The 10122-nt window shown below is 52.8% G+C and overlaps 1 protein-coding gene across 1 annotated transcript in view; it reads right to left on the reverse strand.

The window, feature by feature from the left end:
- The window catches only part of LOC119966910 (heme-binding protein 2-like), a 29342-nt gene extending 19420 nt beyond the window's left edge, over positions 1-9922 (reverse strand). Inside the window, exon 1 of the mRNA XM_038798867.1 lies at positions 9863-9922. Coding sequence (XP_038654795.1) covers positions 9863-9922 — 60 coding nt within the window. The remainder of the gene's footprint in view (positions 1-9862) is intronic.
- Between the last annotated feature and the right edge of the window lie 200 nt (positions 9923-10122).

The raw sequence follows: 10122 nt of genomic DNA on the forward strand, positions 1-10122 counted from the left end.
ATCTGTTGGATTAAACTCGATGTTAATGCCAACAGCTGAATGGACAAGTGCAGCCCCAGGCACACAGGTTAACAAAGGCAGTTTGTTGCAAATGGAAGTTCTCAAAGAGAATGAAGAAAGTACAGCTGTCGTGAGGGATTGTGAAGTTCGGTGTGTTGAGCCTGGACTGGTCATTAGACCACTTGTGTTGCCACTTTCAAAACCTCTCTTAGAGTTTTGCCATTTACGGTATATTTCCCCTCTATGTTAGACCCACCAAATGCATTACCTCACATTTGTCTGGATTAAACACTATTTGCCAATTTATCTCCCGAAGCCTCCAAGCTATCTATGTCCTTCTGTATTCTCTGACTATCTGCCACTCCACCAATCTTGGTGTCATCCGTAACTTACTAATCAGACCAGCTAACTTTCCCTCTAAGTTGTTTATGTACACTACAAACAACAGGGGTGGGATTCTCCGACCCCCCCCCGGCCGGGTTGGAGAATCGCCGGGGGGGGGGGGGCGGCGTGAATCCCATCCCGCCACCCCGACGCTGACTGCCGAATTCTCCGGCACCGGGGGGGGGTTTTGGCGGGGGTGAGAATCGCACCGTACTGGTCACTGGCCACTGGCAGCGGCCCCTCCCCCAGCCGGGTTGGAGAATCGCCGGGGGGGGGGGGGGGGCGGCGTGAATCCCATCCCGCCACCCCGACGCTGACTGCCGAATTCTCCGGCACCGGGGGGATTTTGGCGGGGGGTGAGAATCGCACCGTACTGGTCACTGGCCACTGGCAGCGCCCCCCCCCCCCCCCCCCCCACCGGTGATTCACCGCCCCGCGGCTGACCATATTTGGATGGTCCCATGGGTGTGAATCAAACCAGGTCCGTACTGGTGGGACTTGGCTCAACGGGCGGCCTGCGGAGTCCTCGGGGGGGGGGATCTGGCCCTGGGGGGTGCCCCCATGGTGGCCTGGCCCACGATCGGGAACCACCGCTCCGCGGGTGGGCCTGTGCCGTGGGGGCACTCTTTCCCTCCGCACCGGCTACTTTCAGCCTCCGCTATGGCCAGCGCGGAGAAGAACCTCCCCCTGCGCATGCGCCGGGATAACGCCAGCACATGCTGGTGCTCCCGCGCATGCACCAACTCGCGCCGGCCGACGGAGGCCCTTCGGTACCGGTTGGCGTGGCGACAACCTCGCTGGCGCCGGCCTAGCCCCTGAAGGTGCGGAGGTTCCGCAGCCCGAAGCCAGAGTGGTTCACGCCACTCCCCGGTACGGCCCGCCCCACCGGGTCAGGTAGAATCCCGCTCCAGAGGTCCCAGTACAGATCCCTGTGGAACAGTACTCGTCACAACCTTCCATTCAGAAAAACACCCGTCTACTGCTACCCTCTGCCTTCTGTGACTGAGCCAGTTCTGTATCATCCTTACCAACTCATCTCTGATCCCGTGTGCCTTCACCTTTTGGACTGGATTAGTTTATTGTCACGAGTACTGAGGCACAGTGGAAAGTATTGTTCTGCGTGCAGCTCAGACAGATCATTCCGTACATGAAAAGGAAATACATAATAGGGCAAACAGGAAAATATACACAAAATACACTGCGGTTTGTCATTTTTATAAATGACCTGGAAGAGGGTGTAGAAGGATGGGTTAGTAAATTTGCAGATGACACGAAGGTCGGTGGAGTTGTGGATCGTGCTGAAGGATGTTATAGGTTACAAGAGGGACATAGATAAGCTGCAGAGCTGGGCTGAGAGGTGGCAGATGGAGTTTAATGCGGAAAAGTGTGAGGTGGTTCACTTTGGAAGGAGTAACAGGAATGCAGAGTACTGGGCTAATGGCAAGATTCTTGGTAGTGTAGATGAACAGAGAGATCTCGGCATCCAGGTACATAAATCCCTGAAAGTTGCCACCCAGGTTAATAGGGCTGTTAAGAAGGCATATGGTGTGCTAGCCTTTGTCAGTAGGGGGATTGAGTTTCGGAGCCATAAGGTCATGCTGCAGCTGTACATAACTCTGGTGCGGCCGCACCTGGAGTACTGCGTGCCGACGGGGGTGAAATCTACCTTGTCGTAGGGGTGATGGGCAATCCCTAGCCTAGTGGCCTGGCCGTTGGCAGTTCAAGCAAGTGACATTGTATTTATAAATTGTATGCATGCTCATACCGAGCCGTGCAATGGGTCACTATATTCTCTCATCTGTACTTCATCAGGTGTTTTAATAGCTGTGCCTAAGGGTCATTAATCTTTTGTAAACCTTCCTGCAGTTATTTCAACAGTGGTACTGTAAGGGTTAACGCTCAGCGGCCAGCAGACAACACAGACACAGCGATCGGGCGCAGGCTCAGAAGTTATTAAATTCTTGCAGCTGGTGAGCTCGTATTTGAAACAGTTCTACAAACATTCCATTATCAATGCGATGTATTACCGCTCCTAATTTACAGAGTGTCTGTCTGCCAAATAGGGGAAGGTGTCGCTAGTTACGGTCCATCCTTCCTGGGGGCTAAATGCTCCTTGGCAACCTTGCCTGATTGCCTCTTTCCCTCTATTGGCTAACCAGTGTTCGAGGGACTTATTTCCTTCATTCAAATGATTATCATTATTGGGATCCCAGCCCCCATTTATGCCGGGTGAGATCCCATCCTTCAAAGCCAAGGTGCACCATAAGAGTATTTTAGAAGTGGCAAAACATCCCCTGGGAGGGGGCTAGAAATAGCACACATTTAAGTCAATTTCCAATGATTGATTTTATAGGCATTGGCTATTCTGAGAGACGTATATTTTTTCTTTGTCAATTCAGAAAAGGTCAACTGTCTGCTGAAACGGTTAATGTTTCCTGCAGAATCTAAGGGGGCGGAGAACTTGGCGTGATGCCATTTACGTCTTTTCACGTAATCTAAAAACTTATTCATATTCAATTACTTTCATTCATAAAGGATTGGATTGGATTGGATTGGATTTGTTTATTGTCACGTGTACCGAGGTACAGTGAAAAGTATTTTTCTGCGAGCAGCTCAACAGATCATTCAGTACATGGGAAGAAAAGGGAATTAAACAGAATTCAAGAAAATACATGAGAATTCATAATAGGGCAACACAAGGTATACAATGTAACTACATAAGCATTGGCATCGGTTGAAGCATACAGGGTGTAGTGTTAATGAGGTCAGTCAATAAATAAGAGGGTCATTTAGGAGTCTGGTGACAGTGGGGAAGAAGCTGTTTTTGAGTCTGTTCGTGCACGTTCTCAGACTTCTGAATCTCCTGCCCGATGGAAGAAGTTGGAAAAGTGAGTAAGCCGGGTGGGAGGGATCCTTGATTATGCTGCCCGCTTTCCCCCGGCAGCGGGAGGTGTAGATGGAGTCCATGGATGGGAGGCAGGTTTGTGTGATGGACTGGGTGGTATTCACGACTCTCTGAAGAGTCTTGCGGTCCTGGGCCGAGCAGTTGCCATACCAAGCTGTGATGCAGCCCGATAGGATGCTTTCTATAGTGCATCTGTAAAAGTTGGTAAGGGTTAATGTGGACATGCCGAATTTCCTTAGTTTCCTGAGGAAGTATAGGCGCTGTTGTGCTTTCCTGGTGATAGCGTCGACGTGAGTGGACCAGGATAGATTTTTGGTGATGTGCACCCCTAGGAATTTGAAACTGCTCACCATCTCTACCTCGGCTCCGTTGATGCTGACAGGGGTGTGTACAGTACTTTGCTTCCTGAAGTCAATGACCAGCTCTTTAGTTTTGCTGCCATTGAGGGAGAGATTGTTGTCGTTACACCACTCCACTAGGTTCTCTATCTCCCTCCTGTATTCTGACTCGTCGTTATTCGAGATCCGGCCCACTATGGTCGTATCGTCAGCAAACTTGTAGATGGAGTTGGAACCAAGTTTTGCCACGCAGTCGTGTGTATACAGGGAGTAGAGTAGGGGGCTAAGTACGCAGCCTTGCGGGGCACCGGTGTTGAGGACTATTGTGGAGGAGGTGTTGGTATTCATTCTTACTGACTGTGGTCTGTTGGTCAGAAAGTCAAGGATCCAGTTGCAGAGTGGAGAGCCAAGTCCTAGGTTTTGGAGCTTTGATATGAGCTTGGCTGGGATTATGGTGTTGAAGGCGGAGCTGTAGTCAATAAATAGCAGTCTGATGTAGGAGTCCTTGTTTTCGAGATGCTCTAGGGATGAGTGTAGGGCCAGGGAAATGGCGTCTGATGTGGACCGTTTGCGACGGTATGCGAATTGAAGTGGGTCAAGGCGTTCCGGGAGTATGGAGGTGATGCGCTTCATGATCAGCCTCTCGAAGCACTTCATTACAACTGACGTCAGGGCCACCGGGCGGTAGTCATTGAGGCACGTTGCCTGGTTCTTCTTTGGTACCGGTATGATGGTGGTCTTCTTGAAGCAGGTGGGGACCTCGGAGTGGAGTAGGGATAGGTTAAAGATGTCTGTGACACCTGTGCCAGCTGGTCCGCGCAGGCTCTGAGTGCACGACCAGGGATCCCGTCCGGGCCCATCGCCTTCCGTGGGTTCACTTTCAGGAAGGCCGATCTGACTTCGGAAACTGTGATGGTGGGTATGGGTGAATTATGGGCTGCTGGGGCACTCGACAGCGGATTGTTGGTTACCTGCTCAAACCGAGCATCGAATGCATTAAGTTCATCGGGGAGGGGTGCACTGCTGCCAGAGATACTGCTCGGCTTCGCTTTGTAGCCCGTTATGTTGCTTAGTCCTTGCCACAACCGCCGAGAGTCTGTCTGTGACTCTAGCTTAGTTTGATATTCTCTCTTGGCATCTCGGATGGCTTTGAAAAAGGTCGTACCTGGATTTCTTGTATAGGTCAGGGTCGTCTGCCTTGAACGCCTCAGATCTGTCCTTCAGTAGGGAGTCAATCTCGCGGTTGAGCCATGGTTTCCGTTTGGGGAACATACGTACGGCACTGATATAGTGGGAACTAAACAACTTTGAAGAGATAAAGCTTGGGAACATACGCAAGAGGAAATATGAATGTTTTGCCCTTGGTTTAAAAACAATTTTAGTGCGCATTTTGTAGTCCTTCGGAAGAACAACTTATTATCAGATTAAGGCCGAGTACAAATACTAAGCAGTATTTAGTTTACATGACTTGACCTACTTATTTTTGCTCAAAAGCAGTATTAAAATATAGTCAATATTCCCAGCATGCTCCTAAATTGGTAACTCATTAACTTCCCTTCCACAGTTCCCTCCTTGTTTGATCTTTTGATCAACACCTTTTAGTAAATTATCGTGTCCTCCGTAGAGAAGGGTGGTTTATAATGTAAGGGGAACGGACGTATGACAGTTCCCTGCGTGTTATGAGCCGGGGAGCAAGGAGGCAAAGCGGCTCGGGCTGTTCCCCCGTGTCAGTACAATAAAAATATCTTGCACAACATCACAATGGGGAGGCTGGACTTGGGTAGTTGCACTGACGGAGCAGGGAATGTGGGACATAGGGGAGGTCTAGGGGTCAACTCCTCCTCGTCCTCAGTGTGGCCTGAAAAGGGAAACATTGGCATGTCAGAGCAACTGGGAGGATCCTCCTTTCATTGAACCCGATGGGCTAGCCCTACTTGCCTAGTGAGAGGAGGTCTCTTATTGCCGAATTGCTGTTTAGTGTGTTGATGTTTTCTATCCCAAAGCTCACATTCCAATTTTCAAGTTTCCTCATTTTTTACTTTACGGTCCACACACTCATCAATCCCTTTTCTGCAGGCGTTATCCCTCCAACTCATCCAGAGTGATTGCTCATGGCGTTTAGTGGACTGTTTTTCCAGGAACAATCGGGAGGGCCGTCGTGAACTTGGCCGAGTTTCACGACGGCCTTGGAGGCCGCTCCCCTCCCCCTATTCTCCCCTCCCGCCGGGGCTAGGAGCGGCGCTCTGTAACTGTCTGTCGCGGGGGCATCGTGCCGAGAATGACGCGGCCGGCCGGCTCCAACCCGCGCATGCGCGGCTGACGTCACTACGGCTGACAGCTCGAACCCGTGCATGCGCGGTGGCCGTCTTTCCCCTCGGCCGCCCCGCAAGACGTGGCGGCTTGATCTTGCGGGGCGGCGGAGGGGAAATAGTGCGTCCGATTGAGACGCCGGCCCGACGATCGGTGGGTACCGATCGTGGACCTGTTCCCTCCCGAGCACAGTCGTGGTGCTCTTTCCCCTGTACACCCCCCACAAGCCTCAAACGGGCATCTCACACCCGTTTCACATCGGCAGCCACCAGGTGTAGTTGCCGCTGTCGTGAAACGGTCGTGAACGGCAGGCCGCTCGGCCCATCCGGGTCGGAGAATCGCCTGTTGCCGTGATAAACGGCGAGCGGCGATTCTTCCGAGCGGTGGGGGGGGGGGGGGGGGGGAGAGAGAATCGCAGGGGGCACCAGGGGGGCATGAATTTTGTCGGGGGGGGGGCCCTCCCGTGATTCTCCCACGCCGCGTGGGGAGCGGAGAATCGCGCCCTAAAGCTTTCCATTTGAAGGCCGTGTTTTTTTCCCAAATCGCTTTTTCTGCAGCAAAGCAATTGTCAAAGTTCCAAGTGCCAAGTGCCACCTAGCGGCCAGATATCGTTCCCTAATTTATTGTTTAAAGCAGCTGACAATCTACAGAAATTATGTTCTTGAGAAGGGGTTTCTGAACACATAAAGAACAGAGGAGAATTGCCCCCAGTCTTGTCTAAAGTTTGTCCCATAACGTCAGTGTATTATGCCCCTGGCAAAAAATGTTTCACACAAAAGTCCTTTTTGCAAAATCACCTCACAGGGCCCCTGGCCCAAGGTAAACCTGTATAAACCTGATGTGGATTTGAAAACAAGAGCAGGAGGTCTCTGACCTAAGGTTAACCACAATCTGACCCTAAATACCCTACTCACAGTCACATTTAGATTCGAGAACCGTCACCTGTTAGTTTCCTCCGTCAGGGACGAGGGGTGGCTTCACAGATCCCAGAGAGAGAGCGAGATCAAAGTCAATCTTACCTTGTGCCAGCGTCCGTCTCTTCCCTCCGGGTCGTGGCTCGATCACTTCTTCAGTCCCCTACGGAATTCACTCAGGGTATTGGTTTTTGCTTCGCAGCGTCAAATGTAGAAGCCAATATTTTTCCCGCTTCTGGACTGTGGTAGAAAGATTCAACAACGCCCGTTATGGAAAAATAACAAGACTTTATTTACGAAAGACTGCATGCAGTAATGGCTGAAAGTTGAGGTCAGAGAGCAGTTACTATCACTGCTGATTCCTTCCTACGTTGGCGCTTTCACAGAGAATCAGCTCAGTATTTATACATTATCAGAATCAGGATTACGTGGCTACAGCTTGGTCAGGAATTCACTCAGAAGTACAAACATAAGCAATATCATAAAACACGCTTCACCTTGCTGACCTTCCAGGACTCTTTGTCTCATCACTCAGACCATTATTTTGTCCTTTGATGGAATATTAAAAAGTCAGAGGAGACTTGTTCTTTCCTGACCTTATCTTGTATTTAGACTGCTTTGGGTTATGGCGAGTTAGTCTTATCAGAATTTGCGGAGGTCAGGCATTTTGGAACAGCTTGACCTTCTCTGATCTTATTCAGGTTTTGAGTCATGCAAAATCAGTTTCTCTTACATTGTACCAAGTAATTGACCAGTTTTCCCATCATGCCATTACTTATTACGTACAACATCACAACTGTAGCGTGGTAGACTGTCATAGTCTTCTTGTTGTTCACTTGAGCGTGGCAGACACGCATCATCTGCTGCTGGTTGCTAAGATAAGGTTGCTAGACCCTCATGGTCTTGTTCATGCAAGGACTACGCCCTGGAGTCTTGCGTTGCTTTCATCATGGAGTGTGTCCATGAGCTCGCTGTGGAGGCTTGTGTCACTCTCTCTGTGGAATCTTGCAGTGTTCCCTGTGTGGAATTGTGCATTGGTCTCGCTGTGGAGACTGTCACCACTTCTTGTGTGGAGTCGGGGACCCTTCGCGGTGCGTGGACCCCACTCTCTGTGTGGAGGCTGGGACCCTTCGCGGTGCGTGGACCCCACTCTCTGTGTGGGGTCGGGGACCCATCGCGGTGCGTGGACCCCACTCTCTGTGTGGAGTCGGGGACCCTTCGCGGTGCGTGGGCCCCACTCTCTGTGTGGAGGCTGGGACCCTTCGCGATGCGTGGACCCCACTCTCTGTGTGGGGTCGGGTCCCCTTCGCGGTGCGTGGACCCCACTCTCTGTGTGGAGGCTGGGACCCTTCGCGGTGCGTGGACCCCACTCTCTATGTGGAGGCTGGGACCCTTCGCGGTGCGTGGACCCCACTCTCTGTGTGGGGTCGGGTCCCCTTCGCGGTGCGTGGGCCCCACTCTTTGTGTGGAGGCTGGGACCCTTCGCGGTGCGTGGACCCCACTCTCTGTGTGGAGGCTGGGACCCTTCGCGGAGCGTGGACCCCATTCTCTGTGTGGAGGCTGGGACCCTTCGCGGTGCGTGGACCCCACTCTCTGTGTGGATTCGGGGACCCATCGCGGTGCGCGGACCCCACTCTCTGTGTGGGGACGGGGACCCTTCGCGGTGCGTGGACCCCACTCTCTGTGTGGAGTCAGGGACCCTTCGCGGTGCGTGGACCCCACTCTCTGTGTGGAGGCTGGGACCCTTCGCGGTGCGTGGGCCCCACTCTCTGTGTGGAGTCGGGGACCCTTCGCGGTGCGTGGACCCCACTCTCTGTGTGGAGGCTGGGACCCTTCGCGGTGCGTGGACCCCACTCTCTGTGTGGGGTCGGGGACCCTTCGCGGTGCGTGGACCCCACTCTCTGTGTGGGGTCGGGGACCCTTCGCGGTGCGTGGACCCCACTCTCTGTGTGGAGTCGGGGACCCTTCGCGGTGCGTGGACCCCACTCTCTGTGTGGGGTCGGGGACCCTTCGCGGTGCGTGGACCCCACTCTCTGTGTGGAGTCGGGGACCCTTCGCGGTGCGTGGACCCCACTCTCTGTGTGGAGTCGGGGACCCTTCGCGGTGCGTGGACCCCACTCTCTGTGTGGATTCGGGGACCCTTCGCGGTGCGTGGACCCCACTCTCTGTGTGGAGTCGGGGACCCTTCGCGGTGCGTGGACCCCACTCTCTGTGTGGAGGCTGGGACCCTTCGCGGTGCGTGGACCCCACTCTCTGTGTGGATTCGGGGACCCTTCGCGGTGCGTGGACCCCACTCTCTGTGTGGAGGCTGGGACCCTTCGTGGGGGTATCAGTTACAAGGGGTCACGATTTCAAGCTGACAGGGGGAAAGTTTAAGGGAGATGTGCGTGGAAAGTTTTTTCGCAGAGGGTGGTGTGTGCCTGGAACGCTTTGCCAGCGGAGGTGGTAGAGGCGGGCACGATAGCATCATTTAAGATGCATCTAGACAGATATATGAATGGGTGGGGAACAGAGGGAAGTAGACCTTGGAAAATAGGCAACAGGTTTAGATAAAGGATCTGGATCGGGGCAGGCTGGGAGGGCCGAAGGGCCTGTTCCTGTGCTGGAATTTTCTTTGTTCTTTGTTCTACAATTGGAGATGGACGTTGCCGGAGGGCCAGGTCCAAAAGAGATGGAACACATGTCAGTGTCTCTCTTTATCCTTGGCGGGTTTCCCGCTCTTTTGGGCGGTCCTTAGGCTTGGCCCCAATTAATTGGGCAGTTCTCGATCACTGCCTTCGTTCTGAGCCAATAAAGGGGCGTGTCCTAAGGGGTCATTGACCCTGTTGTTTATGCTCCATGAGTAAAGGGAGTGGCACCGAAATGTCTGGACTTGTATCGGTTACCTGAGTATCAATCCTTTGTCTTACGGAGATGGGCCATTAAAATGCTGAACGGTTGGGGGTTTCGATGCTGTCTGGATTCTCTGTTCACAAATATACATTCAGGGTCTGTGCCTGCCTGAATCTTACATTGTCCACATTTCCCTTTCGGCTTTGCCAACGTCCATGTTTCTTGTCGTAAGTGGTCATCCCAGATGGTTATACCAGCACTGCTCCTGGCACAGGTTGGCACTGTCAGGTAAGCACTGACAACCAGCGCCAGGGGGCACTGCCTTGGGTATGTCCTTCTCCCCCATCACCCCCTTCCCCCGGGGCTATATTTGCCTTAGTGAGGGGGAATCCTGTGTTGTGGAGGCCTGTAATGAGGTGCCAACACCATCGGCGAAGGG

This window comes from Scyliorhinus canicula, chromosome 6 (assembly GCF_902713615.1).
Source record: "Scyliorhinus canicula chromosome 6, sScyCan1.1, whole genome shotgun sequence".
NCBI lineage: Eukaryota > Metazoa > Chordata > Chondrichthyes > Carcharhiniformes > Scyliorhinidae > Scyliorhinus > Scyliorhinus canicula.